This window comes from Antechinus flavipes, chromosome 3, assembly GCF_016432865.1.
Source record: "Antechinus flavipes isolate AdamAnt ecotype Samford, QLD, Australia chromosome 3, AdamAnt_v2, whole genome shotgun sequence".
Lineage (NCBI taxonomy): Eukaryota > Metazoa > Chordata > Mammalia > Dasyuromorphia > Dasyuridae > Antechinus > Antechinus flavipes.
In genome coordinates, this window is record NC_067400.1 from 503,292,974 (window position 1) to 503,309,149 (window position 16,176).

The 16,176-nt window shown below is 33.4% G+C and overlaps 1 protein-coding gene across 2 annotated transcripts in view; it reads right to left on the reverse strand.

The window, feature by feature from the left end:
- The window catches only part of C3H11orf65 (chromosome 3 C11orf65 homolog), a 72,364-nt gene that overhangs the window by 11,436 nt on the left and 44,752 nt on the right, over window positions 1-16,176 (reverse strand). For both annotated transcript variants that reach the window (XM_051986936.1, XM_051986935.1), the window contains exons 3-7: window positions 16,040-16,132; window positions 13,658-13,711; window positions 13,293-13,496; window positions 11,722-11,855; window positions 403-573 (exon numbers count right to left, since the gene is read on the reverse strand). In XM_051986936.1, coding sequence (XP_051842896.1) covers window positions 403-573; window positions 11,722-11,855; window positions 13,293-13,496; window positions 13,658-13,711; window positions 16,040-16,132 — 656 coding nt within the window. The remainder of the gene's footprint in view (window positions 1-402; window positions 574-11,721; window positions 11,856-13,292; window positions 13,497-13,657; window positions 13,712-16,039; window positions 16,133-16,176) is intronic.

Sequence of the window (16,176 nt, forward strand, 5' to 3'; positions counted from 1 at the left end):
TATCCTTTCCCAAGATTTGAGCAAGCACTCTGATATAGGTTATACATGTACAATTATTTTAAACATATTTCCATGAGTCATATTGTAAAAGAAAAATCAGAACAAAAAGAAAAAACCACAAGAAAGAAAAAGCAAATGAATTTTTAAAAGGTGAAAATAATATAGCATGCTATTTCTTACAGGCTGTTGAGTAGTGGTTTGGAGAGATCCCCAAAAAGAATCACTGACTCTGCTATTTGTGCACCCCCATTGCCCTCTGGATGTTGATATCAGGGAGGATTATGTTTAACAGGCACCCTATCCTCAATGACAATGAGAGTGACAAAAGTGAGAGGAAGAAATAAAGAGGATTAGATGCTGATGCCCTTCCTATCATCCCCTAAAAAAACAATATTTACTTACTCTTCATAGTTTAATGTATTTGTCCAGTTCAGAATTTCATCCACTTCCCATTCCATCACTGCTTCTATTCCACCTTTTTCAGTTGCTCTTATCAATCCTTTTGTTGCTTTAAGAATTAAGTCTGTACATTTAGGATCTGATCTCTTTGTTTCCAGGCTTCCTGCATAATACCTAGAAAAAGAAAAAGGGATTATGACATAAAAACTTTGAATGATATGAGCAGATAATATGTGTTATTAAGGAGTTAACATATTAAGACAAAATTCTTATGCTGGATCACAAGAAAGCAATCCAATCATATATAAATATATTCCATCAGTCAGCTTATTACTGAGTTTCACATTTTAACCTCACATCTGAGTTAAATCCAGGAGTATCCTGGTAAACATTTCACAAATGGCTGGGGGGGAAGAAGGGAGGAGGGAAGAAGAATGTACACATGGCACATTTAAATTTAACCTCTTTTGTTTACATCCATTACTGTCTTAAATCTAAATTGACATTCAACAAAACAAATCAAACTCTAATTTCTAGTATTTACTGATGTCTGAAATGTAAATGCTTATATTGAAAATTTAACAAATGTCTCACTAGAGCCTGTTATAAAGTGGCTCCACCAACACACCCCTATTAAATCATACAAGGAAAAAAAAAAAAAGAAATTTCAGAGCTTGAAAGGACCTTTATTTTACAGATCATGAAGTGGAAGCTTGCATAGTTGAAATAACTTGCCCAAATTCTTATAGGTAGCTTTTGTTCTATATTAGCTTTATATGAATAAATGGGGGAAGAATGTGGCATATATATATGCTGGAGTCAGGAAGACATCTTCCTGAGTTCAAGTACAGCCTCAGACACTTGGGTATCTGACTCTGGGCAAGTCACTTAATTCTGTTTGCCTCAGTTCCTCAGTTCCTCAGCTATAAAAATGAGCTGGAAAAGGATATGGCAAACCACTCTAGTATCTTTACCTAGAAAAGTACAAATAGGGTCATGAAGAGCTGACGATTGAAAACTACATAACCACAAAATGCATAAATACCATGTATCATCCAATATTAATTAATGACATGAAGAAACTAATAATTCAGAGCCAAAAGATTGGTTTGCTATTATCCATATGGACATTTGTTTTCAATTTAGGGTGTTTAGTAGAAGCAGTTCATTCTGAAATAAAAGAATAATGCTAGATCACTTTCTGAATACAATATGCTCAACCAGAGGAGATATATTTTAAAAGACCAACAGCAAATTTCTTAAATTTTAAGTATGATCTCATAATTTTCTATACTTTTTAGAAAACAATGGCATCAACTTGAAAGTTAGAGATGGGATGGGGTGGTGGTAATCTAATGTTTATGAAGAGGTTCCTACAATCAAGTTTTTGTAATCACTTTGGAGAGGGACCTTCTGATCTAAAGCTATTAAAATTCAGTCCATGACTGAATTACAGTACAGTTATAAATTATAAAACATGGAAGTATGGGCTTTGGTCAATAAAGTGACTAATTATGACCAGTGAACAATGATAGTTGTAAAGCAAGTAGGAAATGAAGGATGTATTTTTCAGACATGTGTTAATTTGTTTTACTTAAACATATCTTTTTTTTTTTTTTTAATAAGGGAGGGTTTCTTTGTGGGGAGTTATTGGGAAGTAACAACATTTTAAAAAATATCAACAAAACATTTTAGGAACAAATGCCTGGGAACACTTTTTGGAATGATCAGACTTCACAAGTACATATGCTCAAGATCAGATTTAACTACTAAATGAACATCTTCTAACACTCAGAAAACAATACAAAAAATTCTAGTACTTTTTTTTGGCAAGAGAGTATGCCACATTGTGTTGATAAAAAGAGTGTTGATATTGAACTATTAAATTATTATTAATAAATTTAAAGCATTTGAGTAATTCATGTTTTGAAAAAATTTCAGTTAACATCTGTTAAGCACTTTGAAATTTAAAGCCCTATGATAATACTTCTACAGCTCTTATTGGAACCTTTCTTCACATGTCTTGTAGTACACTGTGAGACAGGAAAAGGGATTGGATCTCATTTCATTTATGTGGGAAAATCCCAGGTGAGGACATTCCTTTTAGCAATACTCTCTTTTGGAAAGCTGCCTAGAGTCCTGAAAAGTTAAGTGATTTCCTTAACATTCTGGCTTCTTAAGCCACACTGCTTCTAGATGAAATATTACAATGCTAAACAATAGTAGGAGCACATCAGCAGTCAGGACATCATGAACACTGTATTTTTCTTTTATTTCTGAGATCAGAATCATTTATAAATAAAAATAAAAAATCATTTGAACTGAGCAGTGGTCAAAAATTTTTTTATAATTTTTTTCTAAAGAAGTTAATGTTTATCCTTTTAAGGGGAAAAAGAAATCTCAAAATATTCTTAATCTGAAGAAAATGTTGGAAAATTCAATTGGAAAAATAAAATTAAAATTAAATGAAAAAGAATTCGATAGAAATGTAACATGGAGGAAGAAAAAGCACACTCCACAAAGCTAGCATAAAATTTAAGGTTTAATTTCAAAAGAAGATGGGAGCAAGTGATGGTGGAAGAATCTTTAAAAGCTTAGATATGATTGTTTTCTTTAGTAAATTTGAGGGAAAGATATAAAATAATTACTGGGTTAGCAAAAGACCTGCTTCCTCACAGACAAAGTAGCCCCGGGGTGGTGGGGGGAATACTTTTTTTTTTTTAAAGAACTTTTTATTGACAGTACATATACATGGGTAATTTTTTTACAACATTATCCCTTGCACTCACTTCTGTTCCATCTTTTCCCTTCCCTCCTTCCACCCCCTCCCCTAGATGGCAGGCAGTCTTATACATGTCAAATATGCTATAGTATATCCTAGTTACAATATATGTGTGCAGAACCAAACAGTTCTCTTGTTGCACAGGAAGAATTGGATTCAGAAGGTAAAAATAACCTGAGAAGAAAAACAAAAAGGTAAACCATTCATACTCATTTCCCAGTGTTCCTTCTCTGGGTGTAGCTGATTCTGTCCATTATTGATCAATTGGAACTGAATTAGATCTTCTCTTTGTTGAAGATATCCATTACCATCAGAATACATCCTCATACAGTATTGTTGTTAAAGTGTATAATGATCTCCTGGTTCTGCTCATTTCACTCAGCATCAGTTCATGTAAGTCTTTCCAAGCCTCTCTGTATTCATCCTGCTGGTCATTTCTTACAGTATATATTGTAAGTTATATACAATATTATTGTTCCACATTCCATAATATTCCATAACATTCATATATCACAGTTTACCCAACCATTCTCCAATTGATGAGCATCTGTTCATTTTCCAGTTTCTAGCCACTACAAACAGGGCTGCCAGAAATATTTTGGCACATACAGGTCCCTTTCCCTTCTTTAGTATCTCTTTGGGATATAAGCCCAGTAGTAACACTGCTGGATCAAAGGCTATGCACAGTTTGATATCTTTTTGGTCATAATTCCAGATTGTTCTCCAGAATGGTTGGATTTGTTCACAACTCTATCAGCAATGAATCAGTGTCCCAGTTTTGCCGCATCCCCTCCAACATTCATCATTATTTTTTTCCTGTCATCTTAACCAATCTGACAGGTGTGTAGTGATATCTCAGATTTGTGTTAATTTGCATTTCTCTGATCAATAGTGATTTGGAACACTTTCATATGAGTGGAAACAGTTTCAATTTCATCATCTGAAAATTGTTTGTTCATTTCCTTTGGCCATTTATCAATTGGAGAATGGCTTGATTTCTTATAAATTAGAGCCAATTCTCTATATATTTTGGAAATGAGGCCTTTATCAGAACCTTTAACTGTAAAAATGTTTTCCCAGTTTATTGCTTCCCTTCTAATCTTGTTTGCATTAGTTTTATTTGTACAAAGGCTTTTAAATTTGATATAATCAAAATTTTCTATTTTGTGATCAATAATGAGCTCTAGTTCTTCCTTGGTCACAAATTCCTTCCTTTTCCACAAGTCTGAGAGATAAACTATCCTATGTTCCTCTAATTTATTTATAATCTCGTTTTTCATGCCTAAATCATGGATCCATTTTGATCTTATCTTGATGTACGGTGTTAAGTGTGGGTCCATGCTTAATTTCTGCCATACTAATTTCCAGTTTTCCCAGAAGTTTTTGCTAAATAATGAATTCTTATCACAAAAGTTGGGATCTTTGGGTTTGTCAAACACTAGATTGTTAATAGTTATTGACTATTTTGTCCTGTGAACCAATACCAAATGGTTTTGGTGACTGCTGCTTTATAATATAGTTTTAGATCAGGTACAACTAGGCCACCTGCATTTGATTTTTTTTTTCATTAATTCCCTTGAAATTCTTGACCTTTTGTTCTTCCATATGAATTTTATTATTTTTTCTAGGTCATTAAAATAGTTTCTTGGGAGTCTGATTGGTATAGCACTAAATAAATAGATTAGTTTAGGGAGTATTGTCATCTTTATTATATTCACTTGGCCTATCCAAGAGCACTTAATATTTTTCCAAATATTTAAATCTGACTTTATTTGTGTGGAAAGTTTTTTTTGTAATTTTGCTCATATAATTCCTGACTTTCCTTTGGTAGATAGATTCCCAAATATTTTATGCTATCAACAGTTATTTTGAATGGAATTTCTCTTTGTATCTCTTGCTGTTGGATTTTGTTGATGTACAAAAATGCTGAGGATTTATGTGGATTTATTTTGTATCCTGCAACTTTGCTAAAGTTGTGAATTATTTCCAATAGCTTTTTAGTAGAATCTCTGGGGTTCTCTAAGTATACCATCATATCATCTGCAAAGAGTGATAATTTGGTTTCCTCGTTACTTACTCTAATTCCTTTAATCTCTTTCTCAACTTTTATTGCTGAGGCTAGCATTTCTAATACAATATTGAATAATAATGTTAATAGTGGGCGACCTTATTTCACTCCTGATCTTACTGGGAAAGGTTCCAATTTATCCTCATTACATATGATGCTTACTGACAGTTTTAAATATATGCTCCTGGCTATTTTAAGGAAAAGTCCATTTATTCCTATACTCTCAAGTGTTTTATCAAATGCTTTTTCTGCATCTATTGAGATGATCATATGGTTTTTGTTAATTTGGTTATTAATATAGTCAATTATGCTAATAGTTTTCCTAATATTGAACCAGCCCTGCATTCCTGGTTTAAATCCTACTTGGTCTTAGTGTATTATCCTGTGGATGATTTTCTGTAATCTTTTTGCTAATATTTTATTTAAGATTTTAGCATCAATATTCATTAGGGAAATTGGTCTATAATTTTCTTTCTCTGTTTTCAACCTACCTGGTTTAGGTATCAGTACCATGTCTGTATCATAAAAGGAATTTGGTAGGACTCCTTCAATCCCTATTTTTTCAAATAGTTTATATAGCATTGGAGTTAATTGTTCTTTAAATGTTTGGTAGAATTCACATGTAAATCTATCTGGTCCTGGGGTTTTTTCTTAGGGAGTTGATTAATAGCTTGTTCTATTTCTTTTTCTAAGATGGGACTGTTTAACCATTTTACTTCTTTCTCTGTTAATCTAGGCAAGCTATATTTTTGAAGGTATTCTTCCATTTCATTTAAGTTATCAAATTTTTTGGTATAAAGTAATGCCTAATTATAGCTCTAATTTCCTCTTCATTAGTGGTGAGTTCTCGCTTTTCATTTTTAAGACTAACAATTTGATTTTCCTCTTTCCTTTTTTTAATCAGATTTACTAAGGGTTTATCTATTTTGTTGGTTTTTTCATAGAACCAATTAATTCAATAGTTTTTTACTTTCAATTTTATTAATCTCTCCTTTTATTTTTAGAATTTCAAGTTTAGTGTTTGACTGGGGGGTTTTAATTTGTTCTTTTTCTAGCATTTTTAGTTGCAAGCCCAATTCATTGACCTCTTTATTTTATGCAAGTAGGCTTCTAGAGATATAAAATTTCCCCTTATTATCCCTTTGGCTGTATCCCACATATTTTGGCATGATGTCTCATTATTGTCATTTTCTTCAGTGAAGTTATTAATTTTGTCTATGATTTGCTGTTTCATTCAATCATTCTTTAGTATGAGATTATTTAGTTTCCAATTATTTTTGGTCTATTTTCCCTTGGCTTTTTAATTGAATGTAATTTTCATTGCATTGTAGTCTGAAAAGGATGCATTTACTATTTCTGCCTTACTGCATTTGAATTTGAGGTTTTTATGTCCTAATGTATGGTCAATTTTTATGTAGGTTCCATGAACTGCTGAGAAGAAAGTGTACTCCTTTCTGTCTCCATTACATTTTCTCCAGAGATCTATCATATCTAATTTTCCTAGTATTCTATTTACTTCTTTGACTTCTTTCTTATTTATTCTGTGGTTTGATTTATCTAATTCCCAGAGTACAAGGTTGAGATCTCCCACTATTATAGTTTTGCTGCTCTTTCTTCTTGCAACTCTTTTAATTTTTCTTTTAAGAATCTAGCTGCATATATGTTTAATATTGATATAGCTTCATTATCTATGCTACCCTTTTAGCAAGATATAGTGCCCTTCCTTATCTCTTTTAATTTGATCAATTTTTGCTTTTGTTTGATCTGAGATCAGGATGGCTACCCCTGCTTTTTTGATTTTACCTGAAGCATAGTAGGTTCTGCTCCAATCTTTTACTTTTACTCTGTATGCATCACCCTGTTTCAAGTGTGTTTCCTGTAAACAACATATTGTAGGATTCTGGCTTTTAATCCAGTCTGCTAACTGCTTCTTTTTTATGGGGGAATTTACCCCATTCACATTTATGGTTAAAATGACCAATTCTGTATTACTTGCCATCTTGTTAACCACTGCTTATGCTTTTCTCCTTTCCTTCCCTCTTACCCCCTCTCCCCAGTATTAAACTTGTGAGCACCACTTGCTTCTCACAGCCCTCCCTTTTTAGTATCTCTCCCTTCACCTTAGAGTTCCTTCCCCTTTTTTACCCCCTTTCCTCACAATTTCTGTATTCCCTTCTGCTTAGCTTACTCCTTCTCTTTTCCCTTTTCCCCTCCTACTTTTCAATGAGGTGGGAGAAGTTTCACCATAACTCGAATATGTCTAATATTTTTCTATTTAAGCCAATTCTGATGACAGTAAGATACACACTATATTTATTCCCCTCCATTCTTTCTCTCAGATATAATAGGTTTCCTTTGCTTCTTTGTAAGATGTAGTACACCCACTTTATCCTTTTCCTGGTACAATTTCCTTTCCACCTCTAGTTTCTAGAACAAAGTATACATATGTTCTTTATATATCTTTACAGCAGAAATATAGTTCCCAAGATTTCTTTTTACCTTTTTAGGTTTCTCTTGAGTTCTATATTTGTAGATCAAATTTTTTGTTTAGTTCCGCTTTTTTCATCAGAAATAGATGAAATTCACTTATTTCATTGAATATCCATCTTCTTCCCTGGGAAAAAATTGCTCATTTTGGCTGGGTAAGTTATTTTTGGCTGCATTCCAAGTTCTTTAGCCTTTCAGAATATCAGATTCCAGGCCCTTTGAGCCTTTAATGTGGACACTGCTAGGTCCTGAGTAATCCTTATTGTGGCTCCTCTATATTTGAATTGATTTTTTTCTAGCAGCTTGCAGTATTTTTTCCTTCGTCTGATAGTTCTGGAGTTTGGCCACTATATTTCTTGGGGGTTTGATTTTAGGATCCCTTTCAGTAGGTGATCGATTAATTCCTTCAATGTCTATTTTACCCTCTGTTTCTATAACATCTGGGCAGTTCTCTTTGATAATTTCCTGGAAAATAGTGTCCAGGCTCTTTTTTTCATAATATTTTTCAGGAAGTTCAATAATTCTCAGATTATCTCTCTTAGATCTATTTTCCAGATCTGTTGTTTTCCCAAGAAGGTATTTGACATTTTTTCCCCATTGTTTTGTTTTTTTTGGTTTTGTTTGACTGATTTTTGGTGTCTCCTCAAGTCATTCATTTCCATTTGTTCAATTCTGATTTTTAATGAATTCTTTTCTTCACTCACTTTTAAATATCTTTTTCTAATTGTCCAATTGAGTTTTTAAGTGAATTGTTTTGTTCTATGGATTTTTTTTCCATTTCACCAATTTTATTTTTTAGAGAGCTATTTTCTTTTTCCAATTCACTAATTTTGTTTTTCAAGGATTTGATTTCTTTATCCACTCTATCTTTAAATGAATGGGATGACTTATCCATACCCTCTTGCTAACCTTCCCTTTCCTTTTCCCATTTTTCTTCTAGCTCTCTTATGAGAGTCTTTTAAATTTCTTCTATGAGAGTCTTGTGTGTTGAAGACCAGATCATATTCCCCCTTTAGGAATTCATCTGGAGACAGTCTGTTTTTAGTCTTCTCAGAGTTTAAAGTCTACTCTCTATTCATGTAGAAGCTATCAATAGAGTTTATTAAAATTTGTTGCTCATTTTGTCAAAGAAGAATCATAGAAAACAAACTAACAAAAAAAAGCAAATGCAGTCTGCTTTTTTGGGGGGAGGGGGAGGGGAGAAAGGTTGGAGGGTATTGCAGAGCTTCCTTTCCAGACTGTAGAGGCAGCAGTGAGGCACTAGCGGGACAGCAATGGCTGTGTTGTATCTGCACTCAGATTCTGAGAGCATGCTGAGTCCCTCTGTGTGAGTGTAGCCAGATCCCGAGAGACACTAGGTTTTCTGGATTATAGTCTTTACCCTCTGTGTTTAGAACTTCTTTGCTGATCTACTGGTTTGCTGCCAGGGCAAAGTAGCCACACTGTGGTAAAGTTCTCCTCACCAAAACAACTGATATCACACTCCACTCCCCTCCGGTCTGCTCTGGTGTGACTGCCTGCTTTACTCTCACTGTCTGCTGTGCTGTCACTGCCTGCCTTCAGTCTGCACCTGATCTAACCATTCCACCTGCAAGCAAAAACAGACCTTTTCTGGCGAATTTTGAGGATATCTTCTCTTGGGTAATTATTTGTGGTTTTTTTTCAGTCAAGTAATAATTCCGAGGCTTGTCATGAAATAAATTCTGAGAGCAAAGACAGAGTTTAAATAGATGTATGTGTCCTCTCACCTCTTAGCTGGAAGTGTCAATGGTGGGGAATAGTTCTTGCTGCTCTTTACTATTTTCAGATTCTACCCTGTCATCATTCAGAGATCTCTCCTCTTGAGATTCATTTTCTCCAAATTTATCACCCAATGCTGATCCTGGTAGTTATCTAACGGCCTTAGTAGTTTGAAAGCAGAATATATAAGTTGGTTGTTAGTTCAGTGTCACGGTAAAAAGAGCACCAGGCTTGAGTCAGGAAGACTGGAGTTCCAATTTGGCTTCATATTGGCTTTGTATCTCTGGGAAAGTTAATTTTTGTTTGCCTAAATTTCCACAACTGTAAAACTGAGTAGTAATATCACTTAACTCACAAGGTTGTCTTGAGGATCTGCAATGAAGATTTGTAAAAGCACTTAGCACAGTGCCTGGCCTAGAATAAAACAGGGGCTGCTTATGTACTTTTCCTGACCCTCCTCCTCCTCTTCATTTCCCTTCCCTTATTGAGGTCATACTATTTGCTTTGTCAAGGAGTTCAGGGCTTGTCATAGTTTTCCTCTACCCAATTTCTGCCTTTTAATCAGGATCTTCAACATACATTATGTATTGATGTTTCCTCAAATCAATCAGTTCCCATGACCACCTATATGCTACTTTAGCAACACCCAGAGATGGCCACAGCTTTGATTTATCCATCATCAAGTGTGCCATTTCTATAATCAAGCCCAAGCCTCACTTGTCCATTGTTTTAGTTTTGAGGTCTCAAAGTGAGTATAAATAGCTTTAAGGGTAGAAATGGTAAAATGAGACTGTGATGGTGTTTGATTCCTGCAGAAATTGGATTTAAGTGAGGTAGAATTACACCAAGTAATCAACCTCACTCTCTCTTCTGAAGCCACATGTCCAGTGGCAGGACAGAAAACAGAACTGAATTAGCCCAGAAGAAACTAGAGATGCGCAAAATTAGAGAATTCCCCCAACATGTTCCTAGGGACTGTTTGTGACTGAGCTGTGGCAAAGCACTCCCAGCTCCTATCAGTCTGATCAGCCCACACTAACTAGACTCTGACATAATGATGTCCTTTTGGTCCTCTTCAGAACAATGGACAACCACCAAACAAACCAAATAGCAATTGTTTCTGGTCTGGTCAACAACTCTGAGGGTCTGACTTTTGTGAAGGCAAAGTAGGCCAGCTTTTATCTCAATTTTTACCTACCCTTTAACTATTGAATGGGAATTGCCTATTGAGACCCGGGAAAGACTTTAACTTCCCAAGACCAAGGTTTCCTGATGCATCCAGGGCCATTGCCAGATTTCCTGCCCCATGTCTGGCCTATAAAGTCTGCTGGAGGAGAAAGCTTTGCCTCACTTAAATCTAGTTCACTTGTAAGTCAAGACTGCTAATGTCATTGGTCCTCTTTGAAAACAAAGAAGGAACAACAACCACCCCACTAAATTATTACTAAAGAAAACTGGATAAAAATTACATAATTAATCTCTACCCATTGTACCACCTAGCTGCCTGACTAATAATTAAGTGCCAACACTATAATAGGAAGCATGCTAAATCCTATATCTATTCTACATAGATACACAGATATATATTGTTTCCCCCATTAAAATATAAATTCCTGGAGGGCAAGAATCATTCCTTCTTATCCCTGCATCCCTAGAGATTATCACAGTATCTAGCACCCGGTAGAAGCTTAATAAATTCATGTTGATTAAAAGATTGAAGTATGAAAAAATTAGTCTTCTGGTTTAATTACATTTCTACTAGTAGGAAATGAATGGAAGAATCTTTAAAGATAATGAGAGTAGTTACATAAAACAAATGTCTATACAATTGTAAAGACCCTCAAAAGAAATAAAAATTAATGCTACTACAATTATGGAGTAAAGGTCACACATAATTTTGAAGGAATAGAGGATGCAGGAGATTTCAAAAGAAATAAAAGATCGTTTATATGCATAGATTCATTACTAAATAATTACAGATAATGAGCTGCTAGAAGTAAAAGAGTAATTTTTCATATTGAAATATTAATTTTTTAAAATGTAGGCCTTATCAGGAGTAAAGTATAGATTTTGGTGACAGCAGAGTGGCCCATTATGTAACTCAGATTGATTGAGGAAAATGGATAAATCTACAAAATAATATTCACCAATCTTATTAGTAATAGTCAACCTCCACAAAAAATTATAAAAATTGTTACAATCATTTGTATGTTGTTTACATAAGTATAGGAATTTCATTACTTACATTTGCTTCATCCATTTAATTTTTTTATGTTTTCTTCTCATTTCAACATCCTGCCTTCTCTTCAGTTTGGAGAAGTGAAAATCAATTTTTTGTTTATTTCCTGTTTCAGTAATCTCATCAGTAGCTCCCCAAAACTGTTGACAAATGACATTTTACCAAACACTTTTATACTATTTGTCTCTGATGGTATTTGATTATGAAATGCCATCTCTTTATGTAGCATGAATATCCCAGAGCAGAAACAGAGAGGATCATAATAATGTCCTATGTCTATAAGAGCCTTTAAGGATATCCAAACCTTTGCCAAATACATTATCTTGAGCCTCTAGTAATTATATGAGCTAAGTTGGACAGGTATAACATCTTCATTTTATAGATTATACTCTACATATAAGAGAATACATGGAGGGGAATAATATGTAAGAGCAGCAGAAAAATAGGAAAGGCCATGATTATGAAGGGATTTAAATGTTAAAAGAGAGCAATTTATATAGGATTTTTAGGCAATAAAGAGCCACAGCTGTTTATTGAATTGCCAACAAATTGGATATGGGGAAAGAGGTTTAAGAATGTAAAGAATCAAGGATGACAATATGTTTGTAAGCCTGAGTGGTTAGGAAGAATAGTAAACCCTTGACATTAAGAAGAAAGTTCAAAATTGGGGAGGGCTTGAGAGGAAGATAAGAAGTTCTATTTTGAATATATAAAGTTTGAGTTATTATATTGGTACATCATATTATGAACTTGAATAACTAATGTTCTTTCAATATCTGAACAGGATTTCAGTCCCCCATGTGAAAATGATACAGAATATTTGAAATTGCCTTGAAAAATTGAAATGGATGATAGCTATTTGTCTGAGGTACAAACTGAGAAGTATCTCTATCCAAAATTATTTTTTATAGAAATAGGATTGGTATGATTCTGGACCAAATGCCATCCATGAAAACTCACTTTGTTATCTCATTATCTCAAAACTATGACAATCCACTGTTTTTTCACTAATCCTTATTAGGACTAACTCAACATCATTTCATCATTGCTTAGACATGCAAAACACTACTCTACATGTTAAAAAAGATAGAAAGATAAAGACAAATAAGAAATTTTTTCCTACCATCAATGAAATTAATGTCTAGTAAATACTACGAGATAAAAATTTTCTTGATCTCAAGAAATCCTAACATACAGTGAAGTTGAATATGGAGTCAACAACATTCTCAACGTCCTTTTGTTGCAAAAATCACATTTCACTTATCTCCCTATCTGACTAGATAATACCTAAGTACCTACTATATTTCTGAAGAGTGAGGATTATAGAAGGGTGTGTACAGACACATCTCTTAGTAAGAAAATTTAGTAAGTTTAAAACTAAGGTATATAACTACAACTTCAAATGTGATCAAAATTGCCATCAGAATTGTTTTAAATCACCAGTCCTCATTATTTAGGTCAATATGCAATCATATAAAATGTATATATACTTGAAACCTTTTATAAATTTAAATTTAAAAAAAATTTAAAATATAAACATGTAAAATAAAAAAGTATTATAATTTTGTTTCACTTACTCTTCTGGAAACAAGTCTCCAGCCATTATTTTCTATTCGTTTGTACCAGCCAACACGTTCATCTTCTAGATGTTTCTCATCAGGTGTCAAAAGTGATAATTGCTTTGAGGGAATGTTCACATAATCTCTAGGACTGTGAGCACATATATCTACAATGTTTCTGTGAGTGAAAATTTTATAATATATATTGGGAGGAAACTTGTCCTGTAATTGAAAAAAATAAATTTAAAGTCCAATTGTAATCTTACAATAAGAAGTGTATATACTTAAAACAGTTATCCATTTCAAATTCCAAACAACCAAATTAGGGAAGACTTTTGGTTACTTTCAAGACTATTATATAAAAATATCTCCACCAAACTTACTCCACCCAATCTGAGTCGAATATTAATTCCAGAAGCAGCATCAACAAGTTCTGCCTAGAAGAGAACCATATTAATCTATCACATTTTGGTAATATTAATTAGATTAAAATACATACTAAGATAGTTATTACTGTAATCATTTGACCAAATATGTACATATTTGTTCAACCTGAATTGTAAAATAACAGAGAGTGAATAAGCATAAACAAATTTTTATCTTCAATTGTAGAATTTGAAAATCTGAAAAATAAATTACTTTCCCAAGGACATATAATAAATAGTAGGTTGAAGTGGGAGTTCCTAAATTTAAAAATGTCGAGATTCCTGACTTTTGAAAAAAATTGCTACTTAAAAAATGCTTCTTTCCTATTGGAAATAAATTTGATATATTCAAATTGTAGTCACAAGTTAGAAATTGAAGACATTGTTTTATATGGGAGGAGCTCACAATAGGCAAATTCAGGGAAATGTGATGACTTAACAACCTAAGCTTAATATCATGTAGCCTTAATTGCCCCTCTTGACTTTATCCTTGTTTAGGTTTAAAATTCACATTTAAATTTCGTGTGACTTATAATATGTTTTTTCATTTTTAATATATTGATAAATAGCAATTATAAGACAAAATGAATATTAACAATTATTAATACAAGCCTCTTCAATATCTATTAGAGAAATAATCCCAGAGATAATAAATCACTTACTCCAAATTACACATCTAGCTTATTGAAGAGCTTTATTTGACACTTATCTAATGTTACTGAATACCTTTTCTTCACATTTAGGAAGACTGCTAAAATGATGAACTCATATTTATCTCCTCTACTCCTTACTAATTTCTGCTTAGCAATTTGTTATTTATAAATTTATTATTGTTATAATTGAGTCATTTCAGTCATGTCCAACTTTTAATGACTATTTGGTTTTTTTTGGCAAAAATATTGGAGTGCTTTGCCATATTAATAGCCAATTTTACAGATCAAGAAACTAGATCAAACTAGGGCAAGTGGCTTGTCCAAGATCACAAAGATAGTGTCTGAGGATTGTGAAGATCCATTTTCCTGATTCCAAACCTAGTGCTCTATACACAATGCCTTATGTGTTTGCTATACTCTGAACTGAAGCTAAACTAAAGAATATATAGAAATTTACGGGTGAATTGTATTGTTTTTGCCCATGGTTGTTACAAAAAATACAAAGCAAAACTAGCAGCTAATATTCGTTCACCAGTTAAAAAATATACCACACAGAATTTTGGAAGTATGAAAGCTCCTTGGCAGTCTAGTCACACATGAACAAGGATCCCACTCTCAACATCCCCGCCCCCCCCCCCCCAAATGGTCATTCACCTTCTGTTTGAAGAACTTCACTGATCTGCCACCAATTGAGGCTACCCATTTTACATCTGGATAGTTTTAATATGTGGAAAGTTTTCCTTGCATCAAACTTAACTCTCTTTTGTAAATCATATCCATTGCTCCTACTACTTCTTTTGGGAGTCAAGCCAAATAATTTTTATGACAATGCTTCCAAGGATTTAAACACAGCAAAAAGCACTTCTATATTCTCCAGTCCTCTTATCATCTTACCTTTCTTATGGACTCATTCCAGCTTGGCATTTCTAAAATGTGATGCCCCAAACTGAACACAGTACTCTTATGACGCAATCTGAACTGGGCAGAGTGTAGCACAATTATTAACTTTTTTACTCTGGACTACACTTTTCAATACAGTAAAGGACATTAGCTTTAAGGCTATGAAGTCATATAGTGATGACATCTTGAGTTTCCAATAAAACTGAGATTTTTTTTTCTTTAGAGAAATTTTAATTTAGCCATAATTTCACAATCCTATGCATATGAAGCTGTGCTTAGACCTATGGACCAATACATCTAGATGGTCCAGTGGATACAATGCTGGGCCTGGAGTTAGAAAAGACCCAAGTTCAGATTTGATCTCAGCCACTTCCTAGCTGTGAGACTCTAGGCAAGTCATGTAACACTGTTTGCTTCAGTTTCCTCATCTGTAAAATGATCTGGAGAAGGAAATGGCAAACTACTCCAGTATCTCTGCCAAGAAAACCCCACATGAGGTCACAAGAAGTCAGACATGACTGAAACAACTAAACTGGATAGATCTGTACATTTATCCCTATTAAATTTTATCATTCTATTTGGACCATAATTCTGATCTTTTCAAAAATTTTGGATCATGATTCTGTAATAAAAATGGTAGCTATCTTTCCCATTTTCTTGTCACATATTTATGAAAAATAATGCCTTTTTCTAAGTTAATAAAAATGCTAAGCAGAGAAATATAAAAACTAAAATAAATGACACATCTATAAAATATTACATATGTATATATGTGGAATATCTTTACCTCTTTAGGATCAATATATTTTAATAGTTGATGGGGATCTCCTTGCCTCTTTAAAAAGATTAGACTTTTGAAGTGGCTAAATATACAGGTATCCTAGAAGTTCAAACATATTAGGAATGACAATTAAAATAGATATT